This window comes from Pelodiscus sinensis, chromosome 3, assembly GCF_049634645.1.
Source record: "Pelodiscus sinensis isolate JC-2024 chromosome 3, ASM4963464v1, whole genome shotgun sequence".
NCBI classification, from domain to species: Eukaryota; Metazoa; Chordata; order Testudines; family Trionychidae; genus Pelodiscus; species Pelodiscus sinensis.
In genome coordinates, this window is record NC_134713.1 from 181,688,169 (window position 1) to 181,708,544 (window position 20,376).

The following is a 20,376-nucleotide window of genomic DNA, read 5'->3' on the forward strand; positions in this document are numbered from 1 at the left end:
AAATGGAAAAATAAATACAATGGGGTGTTAGACATGCCCATTTTACATTTTCTTAATACAGTCCCATGACTATTGCCATATTTCTCCCATAACTTTTCCTAAAAAAGGAGAGAACAAAAAAATCACAGCCCTAGCTATGGTTATAGCTACAGAATGATGCTCATTCATACAGAAATAGCATGAAACACTGTCCTCAGGCTTAACTCATAGATCTGATCTATCGTTTAATAAGGAAACCTATTGAGATCAATGCTGTCAGTTTCACACAATTTACCACAACATGATATGGCCAGATCTAGAGACAGTTAGAATTGATTCCTGATGGCAGCCATTATTAGATACCCCATTTTGAGGTCAGACTCTTTTCAGCTCTCTAACATACAGTCACTGTATTTTTACCCCAATTATACTCTTTTGGAATTAAATGTAACTCACTATAACCAAAATGTTCTGCAATCCTCAAAGTGCAGGAAATCCCATGCAGAGAGCTCTGAAAAGAGAGAATTGAATTACAATGGGCAAATGAAATAAGATAACATGGTTCTACATGGGTCTCTTTTCTGTGTAGCTATAAAATAACCGTGTATCAGGAATGTGAATATGATAATCAGTTCATGTTCAGGGTTACATGGAGGCTCCTGGTATGCACAGGGAGCTGGCTTAAAACCCAGCTCCCAGTGAGCATCAGCTGCTGGGGAGCCACCTGCTACTCTGCACTGCTGCCTCTGTGCCAGTGGGAGCCAGTATGAATGAACATCAGTTCTTGGGGAAGCCACACCTCATGCTGCTGTCTCTGATACTGCCAACTGCCACCCCAAGAGTAACCATGTAACCGCTGAAATTTTCTGCAGTTACATAGTTACTAATTACAAGCATTTTAATTTCCCTAGTAGGTATGCACCAGAATAGTATGATAACTCCGGTATTAAAATCAAACACTTTAGCCTGCAAAAAAGCATGCATTTCATAATAGTTAGAATGGCTTTTCCATGATTACTCAGTGTTGGCTAAACAACTCTCGTTGATGTAAATGAGAGTTTTACATTGATTTTAAAAGGGGAAAGAGTGAGGCCAATGCTGAGCACTTTTGAAAATCCCTCACATTTAAAGCACTCCCCCGTCCCCAAGGCCTTGCTGAATATCCATAGGAATATCTGTGCTCCCTTATCACATCATAGTTAAGATGTCCCCTTTTTATGCCCTTGCTCTATAAGCCCTGGCTATGTCTAGACTGGCATGATTTTCCGCAAATGCTTTTAACGGAAAACTTTTCCGTTAAAAGCATTTGCGGAAAAGAGCGTCTAGATTGGCACGGACGCTTTTCTGCAAAAGCACTTTTTGCGGAAAAGTGTCCATGCCAATCTAGACGCGCTTTTGCACCATCGGGGCTTTTTTGCACAAAACAAATCTGAGCAGTCTACACTGGCCCTTTTGCGCAAAAGGACTTTTGCCCGAATGGGAGCAGCATAGTATTTCCGCAAGAAGCCCTGAGATCATCATGAGATCATCAGTGTTCTTGCGGAAATTCAAGCGGCCAGTGTAGACAGCTGGCAAGTTTTTCCGCAAAAGCAGCTGCTTTTGTGGAAAAACTTGCCAGTCTAGACACAGCCCCTCTGTTTAACAGTCTGTTGTGGAATGCTGTTGTTTCTATGTGTAACAACTTCTCCATGTTGGAGTGCGTGTTGTCCATGACAGTCATTTGGGACCACAAAGCTACTTGTGCAACTAAATGTGGCAATGAGCCCTGACTGAGTTGCCCCAGTCATCTCTTCTCTATGGAAACGCAAAGCACACCCCTAGAACAGTACATGCCACTAAGAGCACAGTTTTATGCATCACTAGTGCATTCTTCAAACTTTGTAGCAGCGTGTTTTGACACGGGCTAGAGCGAACTGTGACATTTGCTCTTGCACTGCTGTAGATCTGTCAATGCAGGAAACAAAAATATGCAAAATGTGTCACGCATAGGAGTTTGGGGTCTGCCTGGCTTGCCCGCTGATGACACACACACCCTTCTAATGCCCTTGATGTCAGATGGAAGAAACCCACATCATATAGGAAACTGGGCTGTCACTTACAGTGTGGGTGGGGACAGCTGCTGCTGCTGGCTTCTTGCAGCCGCAGCCACAGCCAGGTGCGAGTTGCTGAATGGGTGAGCGGGTGGCTTGTTCCCATGCTGCCTCTCGTGTGATGCAAACTCCACCTGCAGCCACGTCTATAACAGAGCCAGGCTCTCTCAGGGACCTGAAGTTACAACCGTTACCCAGCTGGCAACAAAAATGCCCTATCCAACCATCGGCACCGCAGACAGGCCCTTCCCGCTTGGGTCTTGCTCGGGGACACGCTTGGGCTTGTTTGGAGTCCAAGCGGACAAAAATAACAAGCGTTTGATCGGCCCACCCTTTGATCCGTTCTCACTCCGGGGGAGGGCTCGGGGAGGAAAGACAAGACCTAGACGCCCAGCTCCTGGGAGGAACGGGGAGATTGAACATCTCGCTGCATGGACACAATGTGTGTAAAATCAGTCGATTCTGCCCAGGTGCAGCTGACCTGCTGCCCGTAACTGTCCGCTGCGATGGTGCTGAAAGCAGGTTCCGGCTCCTCCTTCAAAGTCACTGCCCCTCAGCTGGCCCTGAGCCACAGCTAGACAGCTGGGACACAGTAACTGGGAAGCCTGGCCAGTAGAAACTCCTATTATTCTAGTCCTAGACCTCATTGCGGATCCCCAAAATTATTAGCTATGCCCAGCACAAATCAGGACCTAGTCTCTTTTACTCTTGTACAAACGATCCCGCCTCACTCGCATATAAACGCCCCAAACTAGCTTTAGGATCGAATTCGAATTCGCTTTTCTGCCTCAGTTTCCCCTCAGTTTCTGCCCCTTGCCCTATTCGCTGAGCAGAGCGAGATCCTCCAGCCTCCAAACGAATGAGGAATGCAACTAAGGGGGGGCTGGCTGGTCGGCTAGCTGAGGGAATAAGCCCAGAAGAACGGCATCCATACTGCCGAAGCCTTCGTCTCCTAATAAGATGCACAGCGGTAGCCGCACTCGTCCGGAAATGCGGCTTGTCCCAGGGCCAATATCCAGTTAATAGGGACTGGGACAAGATTGGAAAGTCTCATCGCTTAAACCAGCCCGCTTTTGAGGGGGAAAAATACCTGCCCTGGATTAATCCAGCCCCTTGACAGCCTTGCGCCCCCTCCCCCTTCTCTAGGTCGCGCCTGGGCTAGACTGCGCTCCCGGGGTTAATCGCCCTGCGGCAGGGGCGAGGGCACTGCAGGGCGCAGCTCTGCCCAAGACCCTTGCAGCAGCCGCTGGGTCGCTCTAACACCGCGAGCGCCATCTGCCCGGCGCTTTGCAGGACGCGCGACCCTGCCCTCTGGCCGGCAGGCCCCAGCCCTTGTCCCCACGGATTTACCCATCGCCGGGCTATTGTGCAGGCCGCCTGGGAGTGCATCCCCGGACTCAGCCCCTTCCCCTTCGGAGAGCGCCCCCACCGCTGGCTTTAGGCAGGAGAGACCTTCCCTTTGCCTCCCCCTCTCAGTGGGGTCGCTCTGCCTCGCGCGGGTGCTCGCTGGGGGGGGGGGGGGGATGGCCTGACCCCCCCGCAGAAAAAGGGGATTAGGGCGGGTGCAATCAGGGCCGGCTTAATCCCCTGGAAGCGGGTTGAAATGGGAACAGCTGCAAATGGCCCCCATCGCGCTGCGCCGGGATCCGGCGGGGCGGGGGGGAGCCACAGCGCAGCTGCTCCCTTATGATGAGAAACATTCATCAGCTGCTCTTGGGAAGGGCTGGGCTGGCTCGGGTCTGACGCGGCCCCTCCCCTTCCTCTCGCCAGCTCTGGGCAGCCGCACAGCCCCGGCCACTGGAAACCATGGGAGAGATCCCTACGCTGGTGAAAATCAATGTCTCTCTCAAGATCCAGCCGAACGACGGGCCGGTCTATTTCAAGGTGGACGGGCAGAGGTTCGACCAGAACAGGACCATCAAGCTGCTGACCGGGGCCAAGTACACGGTGGAGGTGGTGCTCAAGCCAGGGGTCGTGCATGCTACGTAAGTGCACCGCACTGCAGGGCTGTGTCTGCTCCCCGCCCCGGCCCACGGGCTATATTTAGGCGTCTTAATATTTTTTCCTGGCAGGCGGACAGCGTGGGATTTCCATTGTTTTCCCCTCTCCTCGGGCTCTGTGCCTGTGTGGAGCTTTCCCTGGCTGCTGCATCAGCATCCTCCCTTTGTAATTACCCGGGATCGCTGCAAAGGGTGGAGATGGGGGGAGGGAGTTCTTTCCGAAGAGCTGCATCCTCGTTCCCTAGAGAGGGAAAAATTCTCACCTCACTCCCCCAATTAAGGAACGCCCCTGGTTTTTACTATTTCCTTATTGATTGTCTCGCCCCCTCCTCTTCCTCCCTTCCTTTGCTCTGGAAGGCGAAGAGGTTGTAGCTCCGGCCATAAGGCTCTGCAATTCTTGGGCAGCTCCCAAATGGGGATGGAAGAAGGGATTGGGAGAGTGGGGGATAGGTGCTGCTTTTGGCTGGAAATGAAGGGATAGCCAAGCGGGGAAGCCCATTAGAAGGGTTATAGCCCAACAGAGACAAAGCAAATCTTTACCTTTGAATGCAGATAGGTTTGCTCTCTGGGTGAGTGCTCAGCCTGCTGCACCATCTGTCAAAATGAGTCGTCAGAACAAATTTTATTATGTGCTGTTTTAGCCTGCCAGAAAATAGGCCTCTGCAATGTTTCTGTGTTTTTCTGCATGGAATATAATTGGTCTGAAAGCTCAGGAGTGACTCCACCCCTCCCGGGTGTTTGTGTGCAGTGTCTGGGCATGCCACCTTTGTGTCAGTGCCATCCGCCTGGGTGAGAAGGGCACGTGTTTGTGTTTGTAACTCTGTTGGGGATAAAGGCTGTTCCAAGCTGCTTCAGGCCTGTCTGTTTCAGGACCATGGGTATTGGAGGAGTGACTGTCCCCTTGGAAGAGAAATCAAGAGATCCCCAGGTCGTCTGTTACACTGGAGTCTATGATACAGAAGGAGTGCCTCATACCAAAAGTGGGCAAAGACAGCCTTTACAGGTCAACATACAGGTACCGTCCCTCTGGGCATGGCAGCACACACTGGACACTATAGTGTGTATGGAGGCAAGGGAGATAATGGAATGAGAACTGAACGGAATGAGATCAGGGGAGGGTGTGCGATTCTGGTAGCTAGTAAATAGAGAGGGTTGTCAGTTTGTAAATCCCAGTCATTGTTTGTTTTAATGTACAGCTGTTAAGACGTTGCATGTGATACCCTTGCACACTGTGAAAGAGGCCATTGCACACACTGAAACCTCTATTGCTTGAGCCACTGTAACATCTGTGACCCTGAACTTGCCAGTCTCACTGAGCAGTACTTCAGAGGGAAGACCTGATCTGACCTCATGGCTCACTCAATTCGTTGAGCAGCTCCAGAGCTAGCAAAGCATGTTTCAAAGACCACACTGTTCTTTCTCTCCACGTTCCATGCAGACACTGGTATAACACACACACTCATTTGTCTTTAATAAAATTGATTTTCCTCCTAAGTTGCTCTCCCATCCACAGAAAGTACCCAGCCTTTGTACCTAGGTTGAAGTCAATGGGGGTCTAACCCTGGGCTCAGGTTCATAGGTGCCAGTGCTGAAAGTATTTATGTATTAGCTGAATTTTATGGCATTCCACCTTCTGAATCCACTGGAACTACAAACATATATAATTTAGCATGACTGCAGGGTGAGGGCTTTATTTTGCTATGCTGGGTCCAATCTGGCTGCTCTTACGTTTTGCATATCTAGGTCTAGACTCCTAGATGGAAGCAAATGGAGTCAAAATAATATACTTCAGGAGAGGCTTTATATTTCAGGTAATATCCTGTCTGTATTTTACATACTAACTTCTAGAATTATTTGGCACTCCTATGAAGCGATGATTAAAGTTTGGCAACGTTGTGAGCAATTAAACATGGGGTCTTGTCAGGGAAAATGTTGGGCAACCTCTACAATAGGTGGTGTTACCAACCCCTACCCCCAATATTATCCAAGTGCAGGAATGTAAAAAGACTAGGGAAAAGGAGTGCTATTATGCATGTTGTACCTGTTTCTAGACAAATAGCCATGGCAAATGTGAAGCAAACATTGCTTCCACTTCTAATAATAACCATGTCTGAAGAGTCTGCTGTGATTGGATACTAGAATGTTAGGGCCTCAATAGTGCAAATAAAAGAATCAGTATCAACAGTTACAACTGCAGTATGTGGAGTGAGGTAGACCATTCCATTTCATGCTTTGTCTAAGTTTTTTGGCTTGGATTAAAATGTGCTAAGTAGTTGAGAGTAGGGTGGAGGTGTCTTGATTTTTCTGGCTCACCTGAATGCTAAATAATTTTATTTACAAATCAGTAGGGAATCTGACAATTCTCAGTAAGTTCCAACTATTGTATTGTGCATAGGAGGGAAAAAAGTGGACAAAGACATCCTGGTAGTTTTGTTCTTCACTACATTTTGGGGGGGGGGGGGGGAGGGAAAGTACACGTGAAAGCTGACAGTTTTAGCTTGGCACTAGCTTAGTCTACTAGAAATCAGAAGCCAACCTCATTCCCTAGGGATATTCATTACTGCAGCTTGAACCTCTGTAGTCCTGCACCAGTGGGACTTGACCACTGCCCAACCAGAGAATTTACCAGACCATGGAAGGTCAATATTGTCTAGCACAGAGGTGGGCACTATAATGGTGGGAGTTCTCCCAGTGGGCAGCTGCTGCTGCTATATTTATCAGGTATGGGTGATTGCAGCTCCCATTCACTGGGAATGGTGATCTGCAGTGAACAGGAGCTGCAATTTCCCCCATACCTGCAGAGGCACGGGCAAATACCACTGTGGGAGGGCTTGCCAGGGACTAACCCTGGCAGACCAGTTCTGGCCAATGAGCCAGTATCTGTCCACCCTGGTCTAGCATCACTCTGAGCACTTTCACTGTTTATTAGGCTCTTAGAAGACATTTAGGAGTAAATTAGAGCTAAACAGCATAGAACACTGAAATCCAGGACAGACTTCATGGAACCATGGTAAACGGCCAAACCATGGTAAGTGGACCTCTATAGTGGTGTTCTCAGCAGTGCTTACGGTTCCACGCACAGGGCCAGGTAGGCAGGCAGAGCTTCAGAGTCTCAATACATGGATGAGACAATGATGTAGGGAGGAGGAGTTTAGATTTATAAGGAACTGGGTAAACTTTTGGGATAGGGGGAGCCTGTACAGAAAGGATGGGCTCCACCTAAACCAAAGTAGATCCAGACTGCTGGCACTTAACATTAAAAACTGCTCTGCGACCTTTTTAAACTAAGAGATGGGGGGGAAAGCTGATTGGTACAGAGGAGCATGGGGATCAGACAGAGACATCTCTTAGAGGAGACTCTATTGATAGCAATTGTATAGGTTTTAGTCAGGAGGAGAGGATGAAAGAGGATAAAAAAGGGGCCAGATCAGACAAACATTCACATAAAAAAGAATGACACATCAGAAAAGGGCAGACAAACAGTAACAAGTTTTTAAAGTGCTTGTATACAAATGCTAGAAGTCTAAAGAATAAGATGGGTAAACTAGAGTGCCTCATGTTCAAGGAGGATACTGATATACTAGGCATCACAGAAATCTGGTGGAGTGAGGACCAACAATGGGACACAATCATTTCGGGGTACAAAACATATCAGAAAAACAGAACAGGTTATGCAGATGGGGGAGTGGCACTACATTTGATTCTAAATTTTCTTTCACATAAAGTAAAAATCTTAAATGAATCAACATGTTCCATAGGCTCTCTATGGATAGTAATTCCCTGCTCATTAACAATATAACAGTAGGGATCTATTATCAACCACTTGACCAGGACAGTAATAGTGACTATGAAATGCGAAGGGAGATTAGAGAGGCTATCAAAATAAAGAACTTAATAATAGTGGGGAATTTCAACTATGCCCATAGTGACTGAGTACATGTCACCTCAGGATTAGATGCAGAGAAAAAATTTATTGATACCTTAAACAACTGCTTCTTGGAGCAGCTGGTACAGGAACCCACAAGGGGAGAGGCAATTCTCAATTGAGTCCTGAGTGGCACACAGGATCTGGTCCAAGAGGTAACTATAACAGGATCACTTGGAAATAGTGACCATAATATAATAACATTTAACATTCCTGTGGTAGGAAGAACACCTCAGCAGCCCAACACTGTGGCACTTAATTTCAGAAAGGGAAAATGCACAAAAATGAGGAAGTTAGTTAAACAGAAATTAAAAGTAAAATCCCTGCAAGCTGCATGGATGCTTTTCAAAGACACCATAATAGAGGCTCCACTTAAATGTATATCCCAAATTAAAATACATAGTGAAAGACCTAAAAAAGAGCCACCATGGCTTCACCATGTAAAAAAAGCAGTGAGAGATGAAAAAGGCATCTTTTAAAATGTGGAAGTCAAATCCTAGTGAGGTAAATAGAAAGGAACATAAACACTGCCAAATTAAGTGTAAAAATGTAATAAGAAAAGCCAAAAAGGAGTTTGAAGAACAGCTAGCCAAAAACTCAGAAGGTAATAACAAAATGTTTTTTTTAAGTACATCAGAAGAAGGAAGCCTGCTAAACAACCTGTGGTGGCCCTGGACAATCAAGATACAAAAGGAGCACTTAAAGATGATAAAGTCATTGTGGAGAAACTAAATGAATTCTTTGCTACAGTGCTCACCACTGAGGATGTCAGGGAGATTCCCAAACCTGACCCGTCCTTTGTAGGTGACAAATCTGAGGACTTGTCATAGACTGAGGTGTCATTAGAGGAGGTTTTGGAATTAATTGATAAACTTAACAGTAACAAGTCACCGGGACCAGATGACATTCACCCAAGAGTATTGAAAGAACTCAAATGTGAAATTGCGGAACTATTAACTATGGTTTGTAACCTATCCTTTAAATCCGCTTCTGTACCCGACGACTGGAAGATAGCTAATGTGATGCCAATATTTAAAAAGGGCTCTAGAGGCAATCCTGGCAATTACAGACTGGTAAGTCTAACATCAGCACCTAGCAAATTAGTTGAAACAATAGTAAATAATAGAATTGTCAGACACATAGAAGAACATAAATTGTTGGGCAAAAGTTAATATGGTTTATGTAAAGGGAAATCATGTCTTACTAATCTATTGGAGTTCTTTGAAGGGGTCAACAAACATGTGGACAAGAGGGATCCAGTAGATATAGTGTACTTAGATTTCCAGAAAGCCTTTGACAAGGTCCCTTACCAAAGGCTCTTACGTAAATTAAGCTGTCATGGGATAAGAGGGCAGATCCTTTCATGGACTGAGAACTGATTAAAAGTCAGGAAACAAAGGGTAGAAATAAATGGTAAATTTTCAGAATAGAGAGGGGTAACTAGTGGTGTTCCCCAGGGGTCAGTCCTAGGACCAATCCTATTCATCTTATTCATAAATGATCTGGAGAAAGGGGTAAACAGTGAGGTGATAAAGTTTGCAGACGATACTAAACTGCTCAAGGTAGTTAAGACTAAAGCAGATTGTGAAGAACTTCAAAAAGATCTCACAAAACTAAGTGATTGGGCAACAAAACGGCAAATGAAATTTAATGTGGATAAATGTAAGTAATGCACATTGGAAAAAATAACCCCAACTATCCGTATAATATGATGGGGGGGCTAATTTAGCTACAGCTAATCAGGAAAGATCTTGGAGTCATCGTGGATAGTTTTCTGAAGACGTCCACGCAGTGTGCAGTGGCAGTCAAAAAAGCAAACAGGATGTTAGGAATCATTAAAAAAGGGATAGAGAATAAGATGGAGAATGTCTTATTGCCCTTATATAAATCCATGGTACGCCCACATCTTGCATACTGTGTAGAGATGTGGTCTCCTCCTCTCAAAAAAAGATATACTGGCATTAGAAAAGGTTCAGAGAAGGGCAACCAAAATGATTAGGGGTTTGGAACTGGTCCCATATGAGGAGAGATTAGAGACTGGGACTTTTCAGCCTGGAAAAGAGGAGACTAAGGGGGGATAAGATAGAGGTCTATAAAATCATGAGTGGTGTGGAGAAAGTGAATAAGGAAAAGTTATTTACTTGTTCCCATAATATAAGAACTGGGGGCCACCAAATGAAACTAATGGGCAGCAAGTTTAAAACAAATAAAAGAAGTTCTTTTTCACACAGTGCATAGTCAATCTGTGGAACTCCTTGCCTGAGGAGGTTGTGAAGGCTAGGACTATAACAGGGTTTAAAAGAGAACTAGATAAATTCATGGAGGTTAAGTCCATTAATGGCTATTAGCCAGTAGGGGTAAGGAGTGGTGCCCCTGGCTTCTGTTTGTCAGAGGGAGGAGATGGATGACAGGAGAGAGATGGCTTGATCAGTAGCTGTTTATTCACTTCCTCTGGGACAGCTGGCATTGGCCACTGGTGACAGATAGGGTCCTGGGCTGGATGGACCTTTGGTCTGACGTTCTTATGGCATCTGACTAACTAGGACACTAGAAATGAAAAGGCCCCTGGTCATTAAGTCTAGTCTCCTGCCTTCATGGTAGGTTCAAGTACCATCTAGGTCCGTGGTTCCCAATGCGGTGCCTGTGGGTGCCATGGCGCCTACCGGGGCATTTATGTGCTCCCACCTAGTCTGCGTTATGCACACCCTAATGCAGGGGCGGACTGGCCCGGCAAGACAGAGCCACCGGGCTCCACGCTCCTGCACTGGAGCCAGTAGAGGCGCTGCCAGCACTTATGGCCCCGCCAGAAGACCCCACCGGGCTGAGGGACTCCGACAAGGAGGCTGGCAAGCTGACCCCGGCCGGAGAAGGTACCGGGCCAGGGGAAGGGAAAGCAGGCATGGCTGCGAGAGGCACGAGCATGTGCCGTCAACCCGGGTGGAGCTGGGGCTGCACCGGGGGTGAAGTCATATGCGGCGCACTGGAGGGGGTGGGTGCCATGTTGGTGTGGCATTGCGGCGCCATTTTTTAAAATGGTCAGCTGTGGATCGGAGGAAGGAGATGTGCCGAGTGGGGTATGAGGGAGCAGAGCCTGGCTAGAGGTGGGATGGCAGTGAGTGCACCTGGCAGGGTGGTCGTGTTGTGATGGGCCGGGGCTGTGAACGCCGAGTGGCCCAGGTCCAGATCCAGCACGTGGTCTGGAGCCTGGGCTGCAGGGACTTCTGGGGCCCGATTGCAACAGACTCCAGCCCTGCAAACTGGAAGGCGGAGGGGAGGGAAGGGGAAGAATAGGGGGAAAGGGTGGGAGAGGAAGGGGTTTGTGCTGATGGGAGGAGAGCAGGTCAGGAAAAGAAAGGGGAAGGCACCAAGGGACAGGGTGGAGGAGAGTCAAATGCCGGTGGTGGGAGGGTAAGTGGAGACAATGAGGAAAAGGGCAGGAGGGGAGGTGTCAGTGGGAGGGGGGATAGGGGGATGCTGAGAGAGGAGAGAGTAAGGGCGTTGGGGCTAGAGTGGGGAGGTGCTGGGAGAAGGCTTGAAAGAAGGGGTGGACATGAGGAAGGTAGGGATGGAGCAAGTCGTGTGAGGGCACAGGGGCATGAGGGGAACGGGGCAGAGGATGGTGAGGGGGTAGGCTCAGGGAAAAAGGGGGCAGAGGCAGTGAGGGAAGGGAGAGGCACCAGGAGGGTACAGGGGTAAGGGAACGTGCAGGGGCCAGGGGATTCTGGGGGTGAAGCAGAAGGGCAGACACCTGCAGGGGAGGGACCAGCACCAGAAGAGAGAGTCAGGGCAGGTGTGTAGAGGGAGGTGTTAGAAGAGGGGATGAGGAGGGGTAGCTCACATGATCAGAGTGGGGCTACTGGAGGAGTGGGCATAGGGGGGAGAGAAGGGCTGGTGGAGGGGAGCAGGTCTCAGGGGGGCTGAGGACAGTGAGAAGGGCAGGAATCAGGTTGGGGGGCAGCAGGTACCGGGGGAGCTGATGGAGCAAGGGGAGGAGACATAGTGGGGATGGGGAGTGAGATTTAAAGGTGCCAGGATATTTTGGGGGGGAAGGGTGCCTTTTTTGCTCAACAACATTTGGACATCCCCCCCTTTTTATTAATGCATATTTTTGTTTAAAAATGAATTAAAATATAATTAACATAAAAATTATCTGACTAATTTAAGTTTCTATTAAATTTATCCAATTCATTTTTAATATGAAAATAGCAAATTCACATGGTAAGGTGAAAGAATAATTGCTGAATAATTTAATACCTTTAACATGTAAAATTACCTTTTTTATCTTATGGATTCATATATTAAATATGATTTTTGTATTTAATGTACAAATACAAAATAAGCCTTGAAAAATTGTTGGCGCCTGCCACACTCTTCTGAAAACATGAATGTGCTATTGGCCACAAAAAGGTTGGGGACCACTGATCTAGATCATCCCTGATCTTAAATATGTCCAATGATGGAGATTCTACAACCTCCCTAGACAATTTATTCCAGTGCTTAACCACCCTGACAGTTAGGAAACTGTCTATCTTAAACATCCCTTGCTGCAATATAAGCCCATTGCTTTTTGTCCTCTCGTCAGAGTCTAAGGAGAACAATTTTTCTCCTGCCTCCCTTGTGATACCTTTTTAGGTACTTGAAAGCTGCTTACATGTTACCTCTTAGTCTTCTCTTTTCCAGGCTAAACAGCCCGAAGTTTTTTCAGTCTTCCCTCATAGGTCATGTTTTCTAGACCTTTAAACATTTGTGTTTCTCTTCTCTGGATCCTCTCCAATTTCTCCATCTTTCCTAAAATGTGATGACCAGTTCTGGTCACAATGCTCTAATTGAGGCCTAATCGATGCAGAGTAGAAGAATTACTACTTGTCTTATTCACAATGCTCTGGTTAATGCATGTCAGAATCATGTTTACTGCTTTTTTTTCCTCCAGAAGTGATACACTGTTGATTCATGTTTAATTTGTGGTCCCGTATGATTCCTAGATTGTTCCTTCGTATCAGTTTCACACATACACAATGGGAAAGGACAGTCTAGGAAAGAATACTGAAGAAACAAAGTGGCATACTTTACATTTCTCCTTATTAAACTTCATCCTATTTACTTCAGACCATTTCTCCCGTTTGTCTAGATCATTTTGAATTATGACCCTATCCTCCACAGCATTTGCAATCCCTCCTACCTTGGTATCATCTAAAACTTAATAAGCATATTCTATGCCAATATCAGAATAGTTGAAGATATTGAACAGAACAGATCCCAAAACTGAATCCTGCAGAACCCCACTTGTCATGCCCTTCCAGCATGATGCTGAACCATTATTAATGACTCTTGAAGAATGGTTATCCAATCTGTTATGCACCCACCTTATAGTAGTCCCATCTAAGTTGTTCCGTAGTTTATTGATAAGGTCATAGAAGACTGTATCAAAGATATGCTTACTAAAGTCTAGCTACACTACGTCTACTGCTTCCCCCTTATCCATGCTAGACCACAGATGTTTCCAGACCAGAGAGTGCTGGACTAGAGAGATTCAATCTGTACTACCATTAATATAAGTATAGGTATGTGAAGGAGCATAATAATTTTTGTTAAGCCTCTTAGGACACCCAATGTGAACTACAGTAAAACTCCAGTGGTCTGGCATCTGATGGTCCAGGACTCCTGATGGTCCGGTACCATCAGGAACCCAAAAGTGCTCCGGGCAGCCGGACCATTGGAGCTGCTCTGCCCCCAGCTTCCCTGATTCAGCTGCTGCTAAAACTGACCAGCGTCTGAATCGGGAAAGCCGGGGCAGAGCAGTTGGGGCACTGCTGGGTTGGTCCTGTAGTGCTGCCCCTCGGGGCTGCGGGACTAACCCGGCAGCACCCCAGCTGTCCTTGATTCAGCCGCTGCTGAAACTGATCAGCGGCTGACTCCAGGAAGCTGGAGGCAGAGCTGCTCTGCCCCGGGCTTCCTGGAATCAGCCCCTGATCAGTTTCAGCAGCAGCTGACTTGGTGACACCTGGGACAGAGCAGCTGGGGTGCTTGCCAGGTTGGTCTCGCAGCACCAAGGGTTGGCGCTACCAGACCAACCCGGCAGCGCCCCAGCTGCTCTGTCCCAGGCATCTGGATTCAGCCGCTGTTGAAACTGATCAGCGGCTGACTCCAGGAAGCCGGGGCAGAGCAGCTCTGCCTCAGGCTTCCTGGAGTCAGTCGTTGATCAGTATCAGCAGCGGATGACTTGGGGATACCTGGGGCAGAGCAGCTGGGGTGCTGCCGGGTTGGTCCAGTAGCGCCGAGGAGCGGCGCTGCAGGACCAACCCGGCAGCACCCCAGCTGCTCTGCCCCAGGCGTCCCCAAGAGCAGCTGGGGTGCTGCCAGATTGGTCTCCCGGTGCCAAGGGTCGGCGCTACCAGACCAACCCCACAGCACTCCAGCTGCTCTGCTGCAGGCGTCCCTAATTCAGCCGCTGCTGAAACTGACCAGCAGCGGCTGAATCAGGGACGCCTGGGGCAGAGCCGGACTATCGGAAGGGGGGGCTATGAGGGGTCTGGGGTGGCATCCCCCCAGCCCAGACCCCTCATAGCCCCCCCTTCCAATAGTCCAGCAAATCTGATAATCTGGCACCCCCTGGGTCCTAAAGGTGCTGGATTATCAGAAGTTTACTGTAGATGTTTCCTCAAGCTTGAGCTAACTCAGAATCTGAGTAGTGGGGTAATAAATAAAAAACATGCTTTTCATCCTAAAGAACCGGACTGAGTGCTTATTAAGTCACCTCCATGACTTTTTTGAGTTTATCCTGGCATTGAAGGAAAACCACAAAGGCATGTACAATTTCCAACTACTTGCTCAGATGTATAACAACCAAATCTCTAGCAGTTATTTAAATGTGAAACAATAAAGATGGGAGCAGCTGAATTGTCAACTTAATGTATGAAGATCAGAGCTGCAGTAGATTTCCACAGGTCTCTTTGGGAAAAAAAAATTGTCTATGGTTTGTAGATGTTTGTGGTGGAGTCGTCTTGTTTACTGTCTACCTCTATAAAGATGGGGGTAGAGAAAATCCTGAGCTGGAATAAATTACCCATACTCCATAGACACCAGTTGAAGAGCTTGTCCAGAATGTTAATTTCTACTCTTCTCCTTACCTCCAGCTGCAGCTCTGGTCTCTCTACCCTGATGCATTCTCAGGCTACATTTTCAGTTGCATTTAACATTATTGTGGTGATCTCTATCTGCAGGGGTTACACACCCGTCAATACATCTCAATAATGATTGAAATGTATTCAAAGTGATTTTCAATACTGATTGGTGATTACCTTGCAGGTCTGTTTAGAGGCATTTATATTGATATACACACATACTGGTTTGATATACGTAGTCCTCTAAATTGTAAAATCTTTCTACTGAGGCTTCTAGGTACCCATTCAGGGAAATCACTTATCAGAGCACTATACTAAACTAAGTAGACTTCTATTTTAATTTTTATTTATTTTTATTTTACCACATGCTAAAAAAGATGAAGTTAATTGTGCCACCAGTGTAAAATAACTTACCCGTAACTACGGTCTGTGTAACTTAATATCTAACTTCTAGATTTTGGGAGGCCAAACTGTGGCACATGAGCCACATGCAGCTTGCGGAGCCTTTCCCATTAGATGAGGGTAGGGAGCTTGGGACCTCTGCCTTGCAGTGGGGTTGGGACTTCTGTGCACTAAGAAGGGGGGGGGGGGCATCTCAGGGATTCAGCCTCACAGGGTGCATCTGCCAGGGCTTAGAGCTTCAGCCCTGTTTCTATTGAAGTGCAGAGCTCTTTTGAAAAGATGTCCCTTCCGCAGCAACAAGTTGGGTGAGATAACAACTATGTCCCTTCAGCAGTGGCAGCTTACTAATCGCACAGCAAGAAGCAGCAAAATAACCACCCGACTTGGAAATAAGCTGTAATTGGTCAGGTATAGACACAGGAGCTTCTGCTTCTTTGGGCTGGCTGAAAGAGTCATTCTGTGAAGGGACTTACATGATGACTTTCCAGTGGTGACTATAGTATGTAGATGATCAAAGGTCAGCTTCTGAGTGTATGACTGCAAATAGTCACATGGAGAAGAGTCACTATTAAAATGAACAATAGGGATATTTAAAAGGATCTTTTTTAAAAAAAAAAATCTTATTCCATTGCAGTAGCACTGACTTCAGCACTTCTAATATAACATACTCCAACACAATGTGCTTTTGAGCCTACAAGTGGTGCATACTAGCCCTCATACTTGCATTTCTAAAGACACTATCCAAAGTCCTGATGTCAACTGTGCTGGCGTAAATCTGTGGGACTGCAGCTGAATGAAGTCAGGGAAGTAATTCCACCTTTGCACCAGTGCAACTAAAAGGATAGTCTATCCTGGTGTGTCTCATGCAAGTGTATTCTGCTGTTATACTGCTGTCTTGCAACACTTTGGGGAGCGGGGGGGTCATGAGATGTCATACAACTGGAATGCCAAGTTATTACAGTATTCATTTCTAAATACAGGCATTCCCCGACTTACGTGGATCCGACTTGTGTCGGATCCGTAGTTACGAACGGGGCTTTCCTCGCCCTGGAGGACACGGGTGGCGGGACCGCCCAGACGCGCCACGGTCCCGCCGCCCGCGTCCTCCGGGGCGAGAGAAACTGCTTCGTGTCTCCCTGGTATGCTGGGGGAGCTCCCCCAGCAGACTAGGGAGACGCGGAGCAAATCCGCGGAGGACCCTGGCAGCAGGACCGTGATGCATCTGGGGGCGAGAAAACCCAGGGAGACGCGGAGCAAAGCCACAGAGGACGCGGGCAGCAGGACCGTGGCACGTTTCGGCCATCCCGCCGCCCGCGTCTCCCTAGTCTGCTTGGGGGGGGCTCCCCCAGCAGACCAGGCTTTTCTCGCGATGCCTGGGGTAGAGCAGCTGGGGTGCTGCCGGGTTGGTCCCCGCAGCGCTGAGGTGCAGCGCTGCGGGGACCTACCTGGCAGCGCTGCGGGGACCTACCTGGCAGCACCCCAGCTGCTCTGTCCCAGGCGTCCAGATTCAGCTGCTGTTGAAAATGATCAGCGCCTGATTCCAGGAAGCCCGGGGCAGAGCAACTCTGCCTCGGGCTTCCTGTAGTCAGCCGCTGGTCAGTTTCAGCAGTGGCTGAATCTGCATGCCAGTTCCGACTTACAAATTCAACTTAAGAACAAACCTACAGTCTCTATCTTGTACGTAACCCGGGGACTGCCTGTAAAATGTTTAAAGCAGTGTTTTGTCAGTCCAATACAAATTGAAATGTAATTCCCTTTCATTGTAATGGAAGAATTAAATCGCTCATACTTTGCTATCTGCTAAACCACCACCAGAAAATACTTTGCTATCTCCTAATGTGTCACTTGTCCCTGTATTCAAAAGCACTTCACAGTGAACAGTTATTGTAGAAGAATGTAACTGGGACCTTCTCTCCTTTGTTATAAAAATGTGGAATAGAGGCCAAGGGAAGTACACAGTACAGCCACAGCTTGCATAGTAATATGCATTCATTTAAAGACTGAATGGCACCGTAGATGAAAAAAGTAGCACTCAAGATAGCAAGCAAAGCAAAAAGGAGGAAGTTCATTACTATTAATTTCATATATAGATCAAAGTACACTGGTAACCAACTAACCTCAGATCCGAAGGCAAACACAGCACATTGCACAATGCTGGAAAACCATGTTTCGTATGTAGGGGTGAAAGATTTCCTACAATATGTGTATAGCATTAACATCTGCTTTCATCATCTCACTGAGTGTTGCAGGATTTTCAATTAAAGCATTTACCAAGCTGATTCTCCACTGCTTTTTCCCCCAGCAGTTACTGGCACCTATGGAAAGTGGATATAAAATGGTACCTAGTCAGAAGGTTATCATTTTTGCATACCTTGCACAAGCATAAATGATTGCCAAAGAAACAAAACAGTGATGAATCTGGCCCTGAATGTACTATTGATTGTGTAGGCACCAAAGACTGCCAGAAGGATACAAGGGCAATTTTGAGAAAAATCTTTGATTTAGCTCCTTTGGAAATTGGCCTTACGTTAGTGTTTCACATGTACAGATTAGCTGGAGGGCATATTGCATGGGAGAGGGGGAAAAATTGAGCTGTCCACTAACAACTTTATTCCCTGTTCTTTGCAGTTTAGTGACATCGGCACTTTTGAGACAGTCTGGCAAGTCAAATTCTATGACTACCACAAACGAAATCATTGCCAATGGGGAAACGCTTTTGGTAGCATCGAGTATGAATGCAAACCCAATGAGACACGCAGTCTTATGTGGATCAACAAAGAACTGTTCCACTGAAGATGAACAAAGTGGACACTGCTGGACAATATTTAAAAAACAAACAAACCCCACAACCTTTAAACCAGCACAAAGCCTTAACAAAGGCATACTATCCAGTTGCTTTGTCCCACATGGTCCAAATAAAATGCTAAATTATAAATACAGTAGGTGCCATTAAACCTTGACACTTGCTACTTGCAGTATGTAAACTTACAACGGTATCTGCAGTACTCTTCATCTTTGCAGTGGTGATTTCTGCAGGCACCTTGTTAAGGTAAACACTGGTGCCAACAAGATGTGGATAATACCTACTAAGCAGTATCACTGGATATAATACCCTTTGTGAAATACCTTGCATTAGTAAGATTCAGCTGTAACTTCATATTAGTGATGATTTCTGTATTTATATTTGTGTTGTCCTCAAAACATGCTCCATTGTGCAGTTTGTCTACGTCTTGTCTTGGTAGACAGCAGAAGTGCAAGTTTTGGATGTTTGGAAATTTAGGTGAATGGTGGCTACTGCACTGTTGAAGTTGCATTTTCATATTGGGAGACTTAGGCATACTGAGTCTTCTCTTTCTGTTAATGTTGTACAATATGCTGTGACTGGCTTTCCTATTTCAGTGAGATTTGGTAAAATGTCACTCTTTTTGCTATGTTCCCTGGTTTCTGAAGTGATTTTTTTCTAAAAAACTAAGCTACCATGAAAACCATTAGCATAACAAAATGTACAAACAAGCAATAAATTTGTGGTCTTAAACATAATTACATATCTATTCAAGTTGCTGATACATATCTTGAGTGTGTATACTGCTCTAACAAAATATAATGGTCACACCTAACGCTCTCTGAGTTGATAGAGAATCATTCCGGTGATAGCCTCTATTTTTTTTTATTTTTTTTTTTTAAGACAAGGAATATTGCTCAAATCAGTAGAATCCTTCAAAAGAAATGTTGAGGTGTGATCACTGTACTAAAACTTCCAGACTTTTTTCATAGCAGCCAGAAACCCTCATGTATGAAGAAAGCCCAGATGCTGCAAATACTCATGCATGTGAGAGCAAACAACAGTCAAGTTGTAAGTAAAATGCGTAAGTGCACACGTGTGCGTACACATTGCAGGATCATGACTTAAGGTGCTAAGCATGTAATGTCTAATGTTTACAGCTAAGAGGCACAGGGAAACATAGATCCAGATCTCTGCTTTATTTATTGAAAGATTGTAAACTACTAATCTGTCCCACCTTCCATCTCTGATGGGTTCTCTAGGGTATATCAGTTGTTCTTGTATCCCTCTGTGAATAACTTTTAAATCATGTCTGTAAATTGTAATTGCAACTTTTGATCTTTGTAATAAAGGACTTGGAACCAATCTGTGTATTTCTGAGCATATGCCATTTAATTGGCTTCTCTTACTTTTGACTTTAAATTGGAGAATAGGAATATAAGAGCAAGCCTTTTCAAGAGACATTAATGATTTTAGGCACTAAAGAGTTTGAAACATCTTTATAAAGGGCCTGACAAAGAGTTGATTTTAACACTTTATGAAAGTCTCAAGTTAAGGTGTCCAAAAATCACCAGTCACTACTGAGAAATTCCAACCCCACATGCTAGAACCCAAACAGTTAAAATTGTCATACTAGTATTCATAGATACAGATTTTGAATTTTATATATAGTTTATATATAACCAGAAGACGGACTTTTGTCTGTGCCTGAAGTAATGTCAAACTCTGGCAATATCTGGCCTGATGAACAGCTTGGTTCCCTTAATCCTCCACCCTGGGATGCCTTTCCCACTGCTTCACTGTGAGAGGCTCCAGCATGTAAATTGCTGCCTATTGTTGTGTATGAGCGTGATAGCCCACCACTGATTAATTTCACTCTGGAATGTCCCAGTCTCTGATTTTTCTTCCAACCATGTGTGCCTTATAATACCTAACCTCCCCTCCCCTTCCTCCCCCCAGGACAATACAAGCTCATAAATGAGATTTTATATTACTGAAGCATTATATGCCCAAATCCTGCCAGCCCAAATTGTTTTCCAAGCATTTCAGTCCAAACACAGTGAACGATGTTTGTTTG

General features: G+C 46.1%; 2 protein-coding genes across 2 annotated transcripts in view; one reads left to right on the plus strand and one right to left on the minus strand.

Annotated features, from left to right (window-relative positions):
* Window positions 1-4,676, minus strand: part of PLEK (pleckstrin) — a 47,388-nt gene extending 42,712 nt beyond the window's left edge. Inside the window, exon 1 of the mRNA XM_075925561.1 lies at window positions 4,610-4,676. Coding sequence (XP_075781676.1) covers window positions 4,610-4,663 — 54 coding nt within the window. The 5' untranslated portion in view covers window positions 4,664-4,676. The remainder of the gene's footprint in view (window positions 1-4,609) is intronic.
* On the plus strand, window positions 3,722-19,664 carry CNRIP1 (cannabinoid receptor interacting protein 1). The gene is made up of 3 exons (XM_006114104.4): window positions 3,722-4,054; window positions 4,940-5,084; window positions 18,146-19,664. Exons 1-3 carry the CDS (start codon window positions 3,876-3,878, stop codon window positions 18,308-18,310), a joined length of 489 nt encoding a protein of 162 aa, XP_006114166.1. The 5' UTR covers window positions 3,722-3,875; the 3' UTR covers window positions 18,311-19,664.
* The last annotated feature ends 712 nt before the right edge of the window (window positions 19,665-20,376 follow it).

Excerpts from the sequence above, each read along its gene's own strand:
- CNRIP1 (XM_006114104.4), top strand. The coding sequence starts at position 3,876 with ATGGGAGAGATCCCTACGCTGGTGAAAATCAATGTCTCTCTCAAGATC. Across the intron at positions 4,055-4,939 it reads CCAGGGGTCGTGCATGCTAC|GACCATGGGTATTGGAGGAG; the intron begins GTAAGTGCACCG and ends TGTCTGTTTCAG. Across the intron at positions 5,085-18,145 it reads CTTTACAGGTCAACATACAG|TTTAGTGACATCGGCACTTT; the intron begins GTACCGTCCCTC and ends TGTTCTTTGCAG.